A 17,267-nucleotide genomic window follows, 5' to 3' on the forward strand; every position below is an offset into this window, starting at 1 on the left:
AATACACTTTGAAAAAGGTATTTACTGATCTTGCATTATAAAATAGGATCATAACCATGAGAGTTTAATTACAGCATTTCTTTTACTTGAGCTTCTTTTGTTGTCCTCCCGATACAACAAATCAGCAGCATTAGCAATTAACTCTTAAGGATCTCCAGTTTCACCCAATATCCAAACTTGTATGTTATAGCAGTAGCCATAATTACTAATTTCAGCGGCATCCCTTTCGTCATTCTTTCTTCTATATCTCTTCAATTAATTAACAGATGGGACTGCCACAGTTTTGTTTCTTTAATTAAGAAGCTACGTCCCTCACAATTTATTTGGTGGATTACCTTTGATTTCCCCAGAATGTCATCATTTGCCAGTTGGGTTTGTTTTAATCTTTTCCTTATTTACATCATAATATACGCTTCGATTGGAAGTAAAACGGAAACAAAATAAAACATGGCACTTCATTTGAGATTATAGGAGAAAGTATCATCTGTTGTCTTTCATAATACTTTCTCCAGTTTCCAGACAAAGCAATATCCAAGCGAAGTACCTCCGTATATATAATTTCTTAATACCTGCTAAAAAAATGCATCTTTTCACGAGCTTTGAAGCCAAAGATACACAATAGATCATTTCTTATTGTTAGTACAAAGCACATTGTTCTTACGGCTTAACATACCGCAAATGAAGAACACAATTTCAGCCACAAAGCTACGACTACAATTTCAATCATGAAGACGACACATGAAAGACAGATCGACTCAAGAACTATGCGAACACTTTATAGAGGTTCTTTCTTTATCCAAGGTACCAGCCTCGTGCAGTGTGATTCATTGAGGACCTGCACCCATCACAAATAATCAGCTTTCGTTTTCTAAATAAAAGAACATTGTAGCAGTAGGTGACCAAGAGAAATATGAAACCCTGCCAAGATTGAAAGGTGTGATCTAGTACATCTTCATTGCAACCCTCAGGTTAAGCACCAAATGAGATAAAAGCAAAAAGGGAAAAAAATACTTGGTAATTATTAAACATCTGTGTCATATTGCTAATTGATAAAGCTTGCCAGAGGAAGCGCTAAGTAGCATAAGCTTGTACCTGCACTATGTAAACTGCTTTTTACAGTTTTTGTTTTTTACAGACTGTTTTGATATAGAAATCTCGTGATCTGATGATGACTAAAATACTACTTTGAAAGTCATAAAAATTATCACTTCTTCTATCTTAGCATATGGAAGATAGAGAACTGTTGAAGAATAGATTTCCATGAGTCCCAATTACCCAAATAAAGTACCATGGCAAAAAGCTGAGCATCACCATCCACATTATGTCCCAATTTTAGTTAAATATCATCAGACTGCAATTTGAGACAAGAAACGAGGTGAATTGTTAGAATCCTTAGTCAAGTAGAGGATATACTTATCTGCCCCCTATTTGGTTTTCAAGGACCACATTTGGTGTAATGCATTGCAATGCAGGGACAGAAATCCCTGTTCCCATGCAACTTATACTGTATGGATATGGAAAGTGGGATAGCAGAGTAGGGGGTTGCAAAAATCTCTACAAAAATATGAACCAGATATTGACCAATCTAATTAAGGTCACGGAAAGATTTAACTTACCAGTCAAGGAAAGCTACATATCCAGTTGCAATCAGAGATCAGGTGGAAATATGGAAACCTTGAACGCAATGTTTTTATTTCCTTCTTGAGCTTGCTTGTATTTTTTGTCTTGTATTTGCCGTGCAGATACTGCTGCTGTTTTGGTGGAATTTTGCAACTCCATCACTTGGAAGCTGCGTATATCAGCCAGGCCAATGGGAATTTCCTTAAGTTTATCACAGCAGATGAGAACAAGATGCTTAAGTCTCGGAAAGTCATCAGCTGATGCTTTCCAAGAAGCTAAGTTTGTCCTTTCAATCCACAACACCAGTAGGGAACAAAAACCTCCAGCAGACTCCCAGCACTCTCCCGTAAACCCATTTTCTTTCAGCTTCAGGACTTCAAGGTGTTCCAACTGCCCCAATATAGACATATCTTTCCACTCCAACCAGGTGTCTAATAAAGTCAGCTTCCTTAACTTTGTTGGAAATATATATGCAGGAGGAAGGCGTAACTTTCCTGTTTGGTTACTATCATTCATCAGCTTCAAGTTTTCAATGTATTCTAACCTCTTCACATTTTTTAACGACGCAGCAGATTTATTATCAAGAAGCACAGCTATTTTCCCACGAATGCCCAACTTTTTTAAGTTCGGAGTTCTTGCAAACACTTCTTCTGTGCAGCTTTCGGGAGCAATTGTGGAGAGAGTTTGCAGACTTTGATTTACCAAAGTAACACTACTACTTTTTGGAGCAACAGGCACAGGCAATCTAGCAGAAGAGTTGGTGTGCAAATGCCTTAATCGTTCCATATTCCATATGTTTGCTTGAATATCAAGAGTGCGTTGCTGCGTGTTAATTATGAGGGTTTGGATGTTCCAAAGTTCTCCCATGAGTTTAGGAAGCATCTTGATAGAGTCAGATGAGAAAGCAACATACCTCAAATGATATAACTGGTAAAAATCCTTGGAAAAACGACTGAAGTTGATGGATTCTACATCCAAAACCCTTAACAACGGAAAGCCTTTTGGTATGGTTGGGATGTCGGCAGATGGCATCTCAACCTTTTTTGAAGAAAAAGATAAGAATGACCTGACATGTTCACCTGAGGGTTTTGTTGAGATAAAGTCCAAAACTGAGGAATGAATGCATAAGCGGCGGTAGGTGGATAGTTCTCGTTTTCCGGGAAAATATTGCTCAGATCCTAGCTTTATTTCTTGGAAAAGATTTTCTTCCTTCATAGCCTCTTGCCTGCAAAACTCGTGCAACATGTCATGGAGACGACATGTTTTGATTTGACCATCGGACGTTCTTTCCATTACCATCACTAGATTCCTGTTAACGAGATCATTCAAGTTGTCTTCTCCTTTACACTCAAGAGATAAGTGGCCTTTATACTGTATGAACCCTTCCGCAATCCACAAACGGATTAACTTCCAAGCGGGGATTTGAAAGCCTCCAGGAAATGCACCACAATATAAAAAGCATGCTTTCAAGTCGTAAGGCAAACGATCATAACTCATTTGCACCAATTTGTTACAATTCTCGGGTTGGTCTCTATTTATGAGGTGTTCACCAACACTCTCATCCACTTGTTTCCACTCTCTTGATGTCTTGCCTTTCCCTATTAGTGCTCCTGCAATAACAACAATCGCAAGGGGTAGTCCGTTACATTTTTTTGCTATGCTCTGTCCAGACAGCTCCAATTCAGGAGGACATTTATCCTTGTGAAAAACTTTCTTCTCCAGTAAAATCCAACTTTCATCTTCGGTCAGAAATTTTAAATCATGAGGTACGGGAGTGCATTGTTTAGCGACTTTGGTATCTCGAGTGGTCAACAATATTCTATTGCATTTGTTATTATTTGGGAAAGCTATCTTGATGCGTTCCCAAGCTTCATCAGACCATACATCATCCAACACAATCAAGTATTTTCCTCCCTTTCCCAAGAATTCTTGTATTACATCAGCCAAATCCTCCTCACACAAAACATGATATTGTTTGGTATTTCGAGTGAATTTGCTGATGATGTTGAGAAATAATTCTCTTCTCCTGTATGATTGAGAAACATAAACCCAAATACGAGTAAAAAATTCATACCCGATTGTAGGATGCTTGAAAATTTTATTTGCTAGCGTTGTTTTGCCAAGACCAGGCATACCAACAACTGGAACAACTTCTAGACGATCTGATCCTCCAAGAAGACGTTTGATTACGTTATCCGCTTCCTCGTCAAATCCAACAACATCATCTTCCTCTACCACCGGAGGCTTTCAAAATAGAAAAGATGTAGATTAGATATGTGAATTTCATAAAAACAGAGGGAACCAAAATGTTAGGTTTTGTATCATACGAGGCGGAAAGCAGAGAGCCCTTCAGTGCATTTAAGCCAAAAAAGGCACAAATAAGTGAAAAGCTAAATGTCAGAATTTCTAACTTTTTGGCTTTTTGCTTATAAGCCAACAAAACAAATAAGCTCATCCAAACTGGCTCAGATTCTTAATCCTATAGAACAGAAAAGTAGAACGTTTAGTCCTTCATCAAGAGTGATGCATGTAGTGATGCACAAAAAAAGTTGTTAGCAAGGGAATTAGAGTTCGATTGTAAAGAGAGGCAGTGAACATATAAGATTTCATGTGATACCTTTCTTTCTTCGACACTTCTGGCAGATAGATCTTCATCTTGAAGGGCCTGAAGGCCAATGGCATTATTCTGGCGGATCTCTCTGACTTTGTTTCGTATAGCTTTGATCTCGCCAGCTACTTCCCTGACTCTTTTATAATGGGGAAGGTCTAATACCCTGGTTACTCCCTTGTCCTTGTGAAGCTTAGCCTCAATAACAAACTTATCAATAGCATCTTCAGCAGAGTTAACAACGGTTCTAATCTTCTTGACCAATTCTTTGAGAACATCGTTCTCGTTGCGGCATTTGGCAGCTTGCTTAAGGAAAGCATTGAAATCATTAAGATCTTGAAGTAGACTCTCAGCAGCCTCCTTAACCCCAAGAATCAGCTCTGCGTTGTCCCGCAGCAGCTGCATCAAGTTCTCCACCAGAAATTCCACAGCTACGTTCGCCATTTTTCCTCCCTCAGTCAGGATTAGTTAATTTGATACTAAGCTGAGTATAATGCAAATGATCGGTGTTGACTCCACTTAACCTTTGAAAGACAAAGTCGTCCTTTTGCCTCTTCCTTTTTATATTCTCCACCATCATCCAAAAAAATAAAGAGAATAACTGACAGCTGTCTTGCCAGATGAACGATGGGTTTTGCATAGGTACCCAAGTTCCCCAGCTTCCTAATCAACAACAACGTACTCAATGTATTTTTATATATAATGGAGTCTGGGAAGTTATGGAAGACTAAAGTATATGCATACCATATCATTATCTCTAGAGAGACTATTTTTAATAAATTCATCACTTAGAACCAATAACAATATAGCAAATATAAAAATAAATACATATAAATTAATACGGTACGCAAAATAAACTAATAGTAATAACAAACACAAAAGATAAGTAAGGGCGTATAAACTAATATAATATGCAAAATAAATAGCATCGCTAGCCACAAAATAATACTACAATCACAGCACCACAAATAGAAAACTTCAAACACAAAAACGTCCTCCTACTATTTCTTCAGTTTATCTCCAACCTGCCTAAAATCATGGATAGCCAATTTCTCACACCTTTCGATCATTAACATAAATAAATAAAAGAGGAGCCCACAGCAGCTTAGACTCTGCAGTAATTCCAAGTTGATATCTTTTGACCGGTCCACTTGCCCTGTGCCCGTCTCCTTTCCACGCAAGTGCTAGCATAATTGGGTTTTCTCAGCAAGTACAACACATCCACACAATTGCTTGCATATCGTTACGTAGAGGTGTGGAGAAACCGAATTTACCCATAAATTGAATAAAAAAACTGATATTTTCTACATTTCAAAATAATTAAATTAGAAAAAAGGTTTAAATATATCATTGAACTATCAAAAATAGCTTATTTAAGTAATTAGTTAAAAGTTTGGTTCATTCATGTCATTGTTGTTATAAAATTGGCTCATCCATATCATTAATTTTTAACGGTAGTTTTCAAAAATAGCTTTGCCATGTGACTTTTTATTAAAGGTTCACGTCATTAATTAAAATAAGGAAAAAGACTCAAATATACCATTAAACTTTCAAAAATGGCTCATTTATGTCACTAGTTAAAAGTTCAGCTCATTCATGTCATTATCGTTATAAAATCAATCCACCCATGTCATTACTTTTTAATGGTGGGTTTTCAAAACAAGTTTTGTCATGTGGCCTTTTATTGGAGGTCTGTAACATTAATTAAAATAAATCAATATTAATTTTAAAATATCTTAGACCCATTAAAAACAACCGATTCATTTAACATAACCCGACCCACACCCATTAAAATATTTTTTTTCCTACAGCAACTATTTTTCTAATAAAAAATATAGTGATTAATGTATATTCTTTGGCTATTTCTAGTTTATTTTAAATCATTATACATGTTACGCTTAACAAAAACCTCAAAAATTCTATCATACAGTAACTGATTAGTTTTAATTTCAGTGACTTCAATATATACTCCAAAGTTGCAAGAAAATAAACCAATGAACGATTAGGGCAAGAAATAAAAAGAAAGAGGCGTACCAATAGAACTTCTCCATTTTTCCATCACGAATTAGGGGGTATACATTATTGAAAAAATTATTTCCAAATAACGACTTATAAGAAATCTGTTATCACAATTATCCCGCTATGCATATGGAATAACTTTTCTCATTATGAATTAGTGGAGCATACATTGTTGAAAAGTCATTTTCAAATAACGACTTAAAAGAAGTCTGCTATTCCAATCATCCCGCTATGTATATGGGATAAATTCTCTCGTCATTATGATATAAATGCTGGAATAAATAATCCCGATACTAATTAATTTAAGATATTTTGAAATTAATATTATTTTCTTTTAATTAATGGCGTGGACTTCTAATAAAAGACCACGTGGCAAAGTTTTTTTTAAAAACTCATCATTAAGAAGTAATGGCATGAGTGAGTTAATTTTATAATGGTGATGGCATGAATGAGCCAAACTTTTAACTGATGACATAAATGAGTCATTTCTGATAGTTCAATGACATATTTGAGTCTTTTTGCTTATTTTAATTAATGACGTGGATCACTAATAAAAGGTCACGTGACAAAGTTATTTTAAAAATCATTGTAAAAAAATAATGGCATGGATGAGCTGGTTTTGTAACGGCGATGGCATGAATGAGCTCAACTATTAACTGATGGTATAAATTAGCCATTTCTGATAGTTCAGTGGCATATTTGAGCCTTTTCCCATTAAATTATTGGTCTTAGAAAAAAAATTTAGGACATAAATTATAAGTTATTTTTCAATACTAACCTTTTAATTATTGTTAAATTACTCTTTTAGAAAATATAAAGTACTTAACAATCTCATTAAATGAAAGGGTAAAATTGAAAAAAAAATTCAACATCTCTCTTAAAAAGAGAATAATTCATTTATTTTGGATATTGAAAAATAGCTCACCAATTCATTTATTTTGAAATTTAAGGAGTATCAATTTATTAGTATTGGATTATTGATTTAACAATATTAGAAATTTTTTATTGGACTATCAATTCAATTTTATATTTGATGATTTAGTTAACGATTATACCGATAATTTAATAAAATTATTTTTTTATCCTTAATTATCATAATTAATAGTGGTTTTATATTCTAAATACACACCCTATTATTTTTTTTATATTTTATAGTTATTGTCTTAGTGTTGTTATCTTCTTTATGAACTCATTAGTTTGGTGGGGTTCTACATATTAATATAAACTATAAATCTACATTGATTTTCTTTTTTGTGATTGCTATCGATTATTCAAGTTTGCTGCTTAACCAAATAGAAAATAAGTTTGTTTTAGAAATAATTACAATACATACACACGCGATACGCGGATAATATTAAAATATTATTTTTAATCATTCATATTGAAATGCCTTGTTCGGACATGCTAAGTCATATTACCTTTAAAAAAATCCAATTATCATATTATTTCTCAATAAAATGTAGAAAAAAAACTACACCCCACTCCTACCCTAACATCCATGTCTATATCCATCCCCAACACCCCACCCAACCCACACACGCGCAGACCCCCCCCCCCCCCCCCCCTCCCCCCAAATCTCAGTGTACATTTTTAAATTATTTTTTTATGTTACATGTATGATTAGTTGCGTTTTCTTATCTCTTATCTAAAAATATAAAAATTCGAATAGATAAATTTGGTTATGCATTACAAAATACATGATATAAAGAATAGAAGAAGACTCCAAAATAATTTAATTTTTTAGAATATATCTTCGTTTAACATTAGTTACGCTTTCACATCTATCGAAATATAATTTCATCTCATATTTAATTTTAGTATTTTTTTACTCAAATTCAGAAAAAATTGCAAACTATTCTAAGTAATTGTAACACCCCGAATCTGGTACTCAGAATGTCACACGGTGCTCATGAACCAGAAGGACCACAAGCTAACCCAAGACTAATATCTGTACCTATATACTGCATAATATACCGTATAATCCTAAAACATGAACTGAAAGGCCATAAGGTTCAAAACTGTAACATAAAATCTGATAAATCATAATATATGGATGGGGTATGAAATACCCAAAACAACTGAAATAAACTATCTGAAACGTGATAGTCTGAAAAGCCTCTAACTGACTGAACTGTATGAATAAGGAGTTGATGGGATATGTCCCCAACTAACTCCAACTAATAAATTAATTAATGAGATAATAAAGTAATGATCATGTCCTCAAAGGATGAGGACTCACTACTAACTCTGACTGCTGAGACTGGAATGCTACTGAGGAGCTAGAGCTCGTGCTTCTAAACCTATGGTATAAAACACTATAGCGCAAATGCGTCAGTATTTTGACTGTACTGGTATGCATGGAAGGTAGGCTGAATGCAAAGGGTTTACATGCATAAACTATACTAACTGGCTGGATATCATGAATGTGAGATTACATGCATGAATACATAGTAATTATATCTGAGATCGTGATAACATGAATTTACTGATAACTAACATGACTAATGACTGAGTTCTAATAACTGATATAACTGATGACATGACTGATTGTATCTGACAGTCCTGAATCTGATGGAACTAGCAGAGTTTCGTACTGTATTTGAGTTGACTGTATCTGACAGTCCTAAAATTTGAAGAACTATCTGAGTTCTTTTACTGATACTGATACTGAAACTGTGGGAAGTAGTTATCTAACAGACATGCCCCTAATACGCCATTATGGCTGAGTTGGGGTCCAATCTGTAACCCCAATTAGAAGGGTGTCAATACCGCGCCACTGGTAAGGACAATCTGTGAGTAACCCTCATATAATAGGTAACTATGGTGAGAACGGTGGGAACCCTCATATAACAGGTTAAGCCTCCCTATCTACCCTCATATAGCAGGCTATGATATCTCAACCTATGCTGGCTATATAGTTCAAGAACGCAAGGATTGCTTCAAAGAATCACACCCTCATATAATAGGTGAGTTCCCATCCTTGGGTTCACTCGGTGCTAATTCCTACTCCTATCTTAATAGACATTGAACATGGATAACTGGACTAAACTGGACTGAATTAACTGAATTTCATTAATTGACGGAATAGTACTGAGATTACTAAGATTTCCTGAGTCACATGACTGACTGAGTTGTATAGATCAGGGCTGGACTGAAGATATCGTGAAACATGTCACTGACTCTAGGCACACGGCTATATTTTTTGGGTACAAGTACCTTCAGGACTCGATGGAAGGAAACTGACAAGGCATGACATTCTTGAATGCATGACCAATCATCAACAATTCATAATACAATAATTGGAGATATTTCATAGGCATTTGATTATCATAGCTTGGTATGTGAATAAGATAGCATGTATACATAGCATAATTTCATAAGGCTAACTCATGAGCAATCCAACAAACAAATTTCAATACATAAGAATAACATGGAAGTTATTTTGGATCACAATTTAGATATAGTGCATAATTTCTATCGTCCTAGGTATTTTATCAAACACCTTGCATGCACCTATAGGGCATAGGCTTAACCACCAAATTGACACATTATAAATAACTTAATTTATGGATTTTACTCACTTTCTAATGTAGTTTCATGAAAAACACATTAATATTCCAACTTGGGTATCATATGACAAGATAAACATGGTTACAATCAACCTACAACATAAATATCATGATTCATAATTTAAAATAGGGTTCTTGAGCTTTAAGGATAAAAGGAATCCATAAGTCAACACAAAGCATACCTTATTTCTTGGTTTACCAAAGATTGACGGAGAGACTTTCTTGAAATTAAATCCCTAATTGAAACCTTAGCTTGTTCTTGAGAGAAAATTGAGAGAAACTAGTATATTTTGGGTTCCAAATAGCTAAATCTCGTGTTAAAGGGCTTAAATAGGGGTGGAAAATTAACTTATTTAACCCTGGACGCGTCTTTTAATTTTAGTGAAAATTTCCTAAGCTGGGCCCCGGCGCGACGCGATGCTATTGGGCTGCGTCACTGGAATTTGACGACTGGGAAATTGAGGGATGGCGCGACGCGGAGCCATCGCGTTGCCACTTTATTTACGACATGGAAGTTTGGCATGACGCGCCACTATTGTGTACCCCTACTTGAATTTGATAATTGACATTTTCTCTTGTGGCGCAGCGCGCCATTGACTAATATGGTGCTGTTTTGCGATGGGAACTTGAAATAGTCATAACTTTTTACCTGGTTATCGGATTTGGGCGAATCTTATATCGATGAAAAGTTTGTTGAATTTCCTACATGACAAAAAGTGAAAATCTTAAAAATTCCTCATGAAATAAACACCATTCAATTTAGAATATAATACTAGACATTCTTGAGACAAAATTAGTTAGGAAACTTCGAGGTATTATAATATCTCCCCCTTGGGAACATTCATCCTCGAATGAGACTGACTGAGAGGGGAGAAAAGATAAGCCAAAGTATATACTGAACATGAACACTGAAACATGACTGACATTTCTGAGATCTATATTGAGTATGCATATCTGATGCATGATTTCATGACTTAACTGTCTCATGAACACATGACTGTGATTTCTGATAACTAAGTTTCTCACTAGGAGAATGCATATCTGATGCATGAACACATGACTAATCTGATGCATAAATATATGAATGAATATGCAATGGTACTTAGGACCAAGTTTATAATAAAATTCTAAACATCAGATTGATACCAAGTTGTTACTAAAATCTGGACATGAAAACTAAAAAGCTTAAGGAGAACTATTACCTTGATCTAAATCTGAGTTAGCAGAGAAGAAGTGAGGATACTTGGTACGTATGTCTGCTTCTGCTTCCCAAGTAGCTCCCTCAACAGGTTGATTCCGCCAAAGAACTTTGACTAGAGGGACTTTTTTGTTCCTCGGTCTATGAGTCGATAGTCTAGGATTTCGACTGAAGTCTCCTCATAAGAGAGGCTATTCTGAACATCTATGCTCTGAATAGAGACTACAACTGCTGGGTCACTTATACACTTCTTGAGCAAAGATACATGGAGAACTGGATGAACTGAGGCTAGATCTGAAGGCAATTCGAGCTCATAAGCTACCTTGCCAAAGCAACTGAGGATTTTGAAAGGACCGATATATCAAGGAGTGAGCTTTTTCTTCTTGCCAAATCTCTTCACTCCTTTCATGGGAGAGATCTTTAGATAGACATAGTCACCAATCTCAAACTTAAGATCCTTCCTACGCACACCTGCATAAGACTACTATCAGCTCTGAGTAGCCCGGAGTCTTTCTCTGATCAACTGGTCTTTTTCTAAAGCATCGAATACTAAGTCAGGCCCTATGAATGAGGCCTCACTAACTTCAAACTAACTGACTGGAGATCTGCATCTCCTACCATAGAGAGCTTCGAACAGAGCCATCTTAATACTGGAATAATAGTTATAGTTGTATGTAAACTCAATCAAAGGCAAGTGGTCATCCTAACTACCCTTGAAATCAATTACACATGCTCGTAGAATATCTTCTAGAGTCCAAATGGTCCTTTCTGCTTGACTATCTGTCTGAGGATGGAAGGGTGTACTGAGATGAACTTGGGTACCAAGAACCTTTTGGAATGCTTTCTAGAAATGAGAGGTAAACTAGGTACCTCTGTATGAGACAATAAATAACAGAACACTGTGCAATCTGACCAACTTTCTGATGTAGATTTTAGCGTAATCCTCGGCTAAATAAGAGGTATGGACTAGAAGAAAATAAGTTGATTTGGTCATCCTATCTACAATGACCCAAACTGAATCATGCTGATGATGAGTTCGAGGCAAACCCATCACAAAGTCCATGTTCACTTCTTCCCACTTCCAAGTAGGAATACTGAACTCCTGTATAGACCTACTAGGCTTTTGATGCTCTATCTTAACTTGCTGACATGTAGAGCACTTAGCCACAAACTCTACAATATCTCTCTTCATCCTACTCCATCAATAGATTTCTCACAAGTCACGGTACATATTTATGGCCCCTGGATGAATAGAGTAGCGCGCACCATGCTCTTCTGCAATAATTCACTACCTCAAATCATCTACACCTGGAACACACAGGTGCCCCTGATAGTGCAATACACCATCTCCCCCTTGGGAGAAAACCTCTACTTTCTGATCCTTGACTGACTCTTTCAACTTGACTAGACTGGGATCTCTATATTGCTTTTCTTTTACCTCAGAAACTAGAGATGATTCTGAACTACTCTGAATCTATACATCAACCTCCTCTGTATCGGCTAAGTGAACACCTAGTGTGGTAAGCTGATAGAGTTCCTGAGCTAACTTCTACTTACTGTCCTCAACATGAGCAATACTACCCATAGACAGTCTACTGAGAGCGTCGGCCACTACGTTGTCCTTGCTTGAATGATAAAGGACACTCATGTCGTAATCTTTCAAGATCTCTAACCACTTTCTCTGACGAAGATTGAGATCTTTCTGAGAAAAGACATACTGAAGGCTCTTATGATCTATGAACACATCTATATGAATACCGCATAGATAATGCCTCTAAATTTTCAAGGCAAAGACTACGAATGCTAACTCAAGATCATGAGTATGATAATTCTTCTTATGGGGTTTAAGATATCTGGATGCGTAGGCTATCACCTTACCATGCTGCATGAGGACACAACCTAAACCTACTCTAGTTGCATCACAATACACTACGAACCTATCTGAACCATTTGGAAGAGCTAAGACTGGGGCTGAGGTGAGTCGAGTCTTCAACTCCTGAAAACTCTTCTTGCAAGGATTTGACCACTGAAACTTTACTTTTTTCTGAGTCAATCTGGACATAGAAAATGCAATAGAAGAAAATCCCTCAACAAACTGTCTGTAATAGCCAACAAAACCCAAAAAACTCCTGATATCTGATGGAGAGACGGGTATGGACTAGTTTCTTACTGCTTCAGTCTTTTGAGGATCTAGTCTAATGCCATCACCAAAAATGATATGACCAAGGAATGATAATGACCTTAGCCAAAATTTGCACTTACTGAATTTGGTGAACAACTGATGATCTCTGAGGGTCTGAAGTACAATTTTGAGATGGTCTGCATGATCACGCTCACTGCGGGAATTGACCAGAATATCATCTCTGAAGACTATGACAAGCATGTCTAAGTACTGCTTGAACACACGGTTCATCAAGTCCATGAAAGCTGCTGGGGCATTGGTAAGACCAAAGGACATGACTAAGAATTCAAAATGACCATACCAAGTATGAAAGGCTATCTTCAGAATGTCACATTCTCTAACTCTGAGATGATGGTAGCCTGGTCTGAGTTTTATCTTAGAGAAATTGCTAGCACCCTTAAGTTGGTCAAACAAATCATTAATTTTGGGAAGAGGATACTTGTTCTTGACCATGACTTTATTGAGCTAACAGTAATCAATGCACATTCTAAGAGAACCGTCTTTCTTGCGCACGAATAAGACTGGTGCACCCCATAGGGAAATACTGGGCTTGATGAATCCCTTATCTAAGAGATCCTTCAACTGTTCTTTCAGTTCTTTGAGTTCTACTGGTGCCATTTTATATAGCGGAATAGATATAGGCTGAGTATTTGGAAGACGATCAATGCCGATATTTCCCTTTTGAAAGAAATCCTTGGAAAATCTTTGAGAAAAATATTTGAATATTCATTTACTATTGGGACTGATTCAAGGCTAGGAGTTTCAGAACTAGTGTCCTTAACTCGAACAAGATGATAGACATATCCTTTAGATATAATTCTCTTAGCCCAAAGGTAGGAAATAAGCTGACCTCTGAAAGCAGATACACTACACTTCCAATTTAGGATGGGTTCATTCGAAAACTGAAACTGGACTATTCTATTTCTGCAGTTGATTGTGGCATAGCAGGAATGAATCTAATCCATGCCGAGAATGACATCAACATTAGTCATTCTGCTGACCCTGAGGACCTGGCTAAGGAAAGTCTCTGACTTGGTGTCCTGGCTTGCCACCTCAGAAACAAATATCAGTGCCAGCTCTGCAAATACCCTGATGGTGCTTACCATAAGTCTGGCAAAAAAGATAGGTGCGGGCATTGCTAATACTTCCCTGAGACTTAGAGCTTGGCGCTCTATCTATGCTACCGTCTCTGAATCTAGGAGTTGGAGAACTAGCTGAAGAAGGAGCTGGAACTGATGACTTAGGACAAAACTGAGAACGATTACCTCCTTTTGATTTGGGTTGAGCAAAGTTAAAACTATCTGTCTTTGCTCTCTTATTCTGCTTCTCCACCATCTTAATCTTCTGCTCTTCTATCTGCTAAGCATGAGTCATAAGTCTGGCTAAAGTCATGTCACTATTCAACATCGCAGATCAACACTCATTGACCACACTATCATTCACCCCAGAAACAAACTTACTCATCTTGGCCCTGCTATCTGTAACCACATGAGGGCCATATCTGGCTAATTGAGTAAACTTAAGAGAATACTCTTTCACCATCATGTTGACCTACCTGAGGTTGTTGAATTCTAACACCTTAGCCTCTGTCAACTCTTGGGGAAATAATCTATCTAAGAATGTGGTGACAAACTCCTCCCACTCTATATGCCCTGCCTCATCTGGCCTTTCTGGCTTCCACTACTTGTACCAAGTGTGAGCAACATCCTACAACTGGTATACAACTAGCTTAGCACTCTCACAAGAATTAACCCCCATAATGTCTATAACCTTCTGAACTTGATCGATGAATTCCTAAGGGTCCTCATCTAACTTAGACCCAATAAAGGATAGAGGATTCATTTGGATAAAGTCCTGAATCCTGGATGCAGCTGAATTGGCCACTGGGTTGGCTGGAACAATAGCTAGTCATTCATTCTGAGCAGTATCAACTGAGCAAGAGTAGTGAATGCAACTCTAAACTCTGTATGAGAAACATGTTCGCCCAAAAAATCTTCGGGTTGAGGGGCTGAATGATTCCCATTTCTTCTTTTAGGAGGCATATTCTGTAGAAGAAAGGGAGAAATGAATTAGACTAAGAGATTGACTTGAGCTATGCTCACTGGAATGACATGAATACTGAAAGAAGGGAAACTATTCCTAAAACATCTCGTAGCCTCCTATACCTAAATGTGGCGCGCAACACATCTATGTATAAGACTCTACTAGATGCGACTTTAAGACCTCCTAGGACACTATTAAACCTTAGGCTCTGATACCAAGTTTGTAATACCCTGAATCTGGTACTCAGAATACCACACGGTGCTCATGACCCCAAAGGACCACAAGCTAACTCATGACCGATATTTATACCTGTATACTACATAATATACTGTATAATGAGAAAACATGAACTGAAAGGCCATAAGATTCAAAACTGTAACATAAAATCTGATAAATCATAATATATGGATGGGGTATGAAATACCCAAAATAACTGGAATAAACTGTCTAAAACGTGATAGTCTAAAAAGCCTCTAATTGACTGAACTGTATGAATAAGAAGTGGATGGGACATGTCTCTAACTAACTCCAACTAATAAATTAATTAATGAGATAATAAAGTAATCATCATGTCCTCGAAAGGTGAGGAATCACTGCTAACTCTGACTAATGAGACTGAAATGCTACTGAGGATCTGGAGCTCGTGCTTCTAAACCTATGGTATAAAACACCATAGCGCAAATATGTGAGTACTTTGAATGTACTGGTATGCATAGAAGGTAGGCTGAATCCAAAGGGTTTACATACATGAACTATACTAACTGGCTGGATATCATGAACGTGAGATTACATGCAAGAATACATAGTAACTATATCTAAGATCGTGATAACATGAATTTACTGATAACTAACATGACTAATGACTGAGTTCTGATAACTGATATAACTGATGACATGAGTGAATGTATCTAACAGTCTTGAATCTGATGAAACTAGATGAGTTTCGTACTGTATCTGATAGTCCTAAAATCTGAAGAAGTATTTGAGTTTTTTTACTGATACTGATGCTGAAACTGTGGGAAGTAGTTATCTAACCGACATGCCCGTAATAGGCCATTACAGCTGAGTTGGGGTCTAATCTATAACCCCAATTAGAAGGGTGTCAATACCATGCCACTGGGAAGGATAATTTGTGAGTAACCCTCATATAACAGGTAACTCTAGTGAGAATAGTAGGAACCCTCATATAACAGGTTAAGCCACCTCATCTACCCTCATATAGCAGGCTATAATGTCTCAACCTACGCTGGATACATAGTTTAGGAATGTAAGGATTGCTTCTAATAATCACACCCTCATATAACAAGTGAGTTCCCATCTTTGGGTTCACTCGGTGCTAATTCCTACTCCAATCTGAATAGACACTAAACATGGATTACTGGACTAAACTGGACTAAATTAACTGAATTCCTTTGACTGACGAAATAGTACTGAGATTTCCTGAGTCACATGACTGATTGAGTTGTATAGATCAGGGCTTGATTGAAGATATCGTGAAACATGTCACTAACTCTAGGCATACAAATATATTTTTTGGGTAGAAGTACCCCAGGACTCGATGGAAGGAAACTGACAAGGCATGACATTCTTGACTGCATGACCAATCATCAACAATCCATAATACAATAATTGGAGATATTTCATGGGCATTTGATTATCATAGCTTGGTACGTGAATAAGATAGCATGTGTACATAGCATAATTTCATAAGGCTAACTCATGAGCAATCCAACAAACAAATTTCAATACATAAGAATAACATGAAAATTATTTTGGATAATAATTTAGCTATTGTACATAATTTCTATCTTCCTAGGCATTTTATCAAACACCTTGCATGCACCCATAGGGCATAGGCTTAATCATCAAATTGACACATTATAAATAACTTAATTTATGTATTTCACTCATTTGCTAATGTAGTTACATGAAAAAAACATAAATATTCCAACTTGGGAATCATATTACAAGATAAACATGGTTACAATCAATCCACAACATAAATACCATGATTCATAATTTAAAATA

The 17,267-nt window shown here is 36.6% G+C and overlaps 1 protein-coding gene across 4 annotated transcripts; it reads right to left on the reverse strand.

The window, feature by feature from the left end:
* Positions 1 to 530: 530 nt before the first annotated feature.
* Positions 531 to 4,883, reverse strand: LOC107847552 (putative late blight resistance protein homolog R1A-3). Of its 4 annotated transcripts, none has more exons than XR_007053423.1 (3): positions 4,238 to 4,882; positions 1,289 to 3,864; positions 531 to 835 (listed from the first exon to the last, which is right to left on the reverse strand). XR_007053423.1 is itself a non-coding variant. In XM_047409095.1 (3 exons), exons 1-2 carry the CDS (start codon positions 4,670 to 4,672, stop codon positions 1,648 to 1,650), a joined length of 2,652 nt encoding a protein of 883 aa, XP_047265051.1. In that variant the 5' UTR covers positions 4,673 to 4,883; the 3' UTR covers positions 796 to 1,351; positions 1,617 to 1,647. The 4 variants fall into 4 exon arrangements, 2 of the variants coding, with proteins under 2 accessions (XP_047265051.1, XP_047265049.1); XR_007053422.1 differs by having other exon boundaries at positions 1,276 to 3,864; XM_047409095.1 differs by having other exon boundaries at positions 796 to 1,351; positions 1,617 to 3,864; positions 4,238 to 4,883.
* Positions 4,884 to 17,267: the final 12,384 nt, after the last annotated feature.

Source organism: Capsicum annuum, chromosome 1, assembly GCF_002878395.1.
Source record: "Capsicum annuum cultivar UCD-10X-F1 chromosome 1, UCD10Xv1.1, whole genome shotgun sequence".
In the NCBI taxonomy this organism is placed as follows: Eukaryota; Viridiplantae; Streptophyta; class Magnoliopsida; order Solanales; family Solanaceae; genus Capsicum; species Capsicum annuum.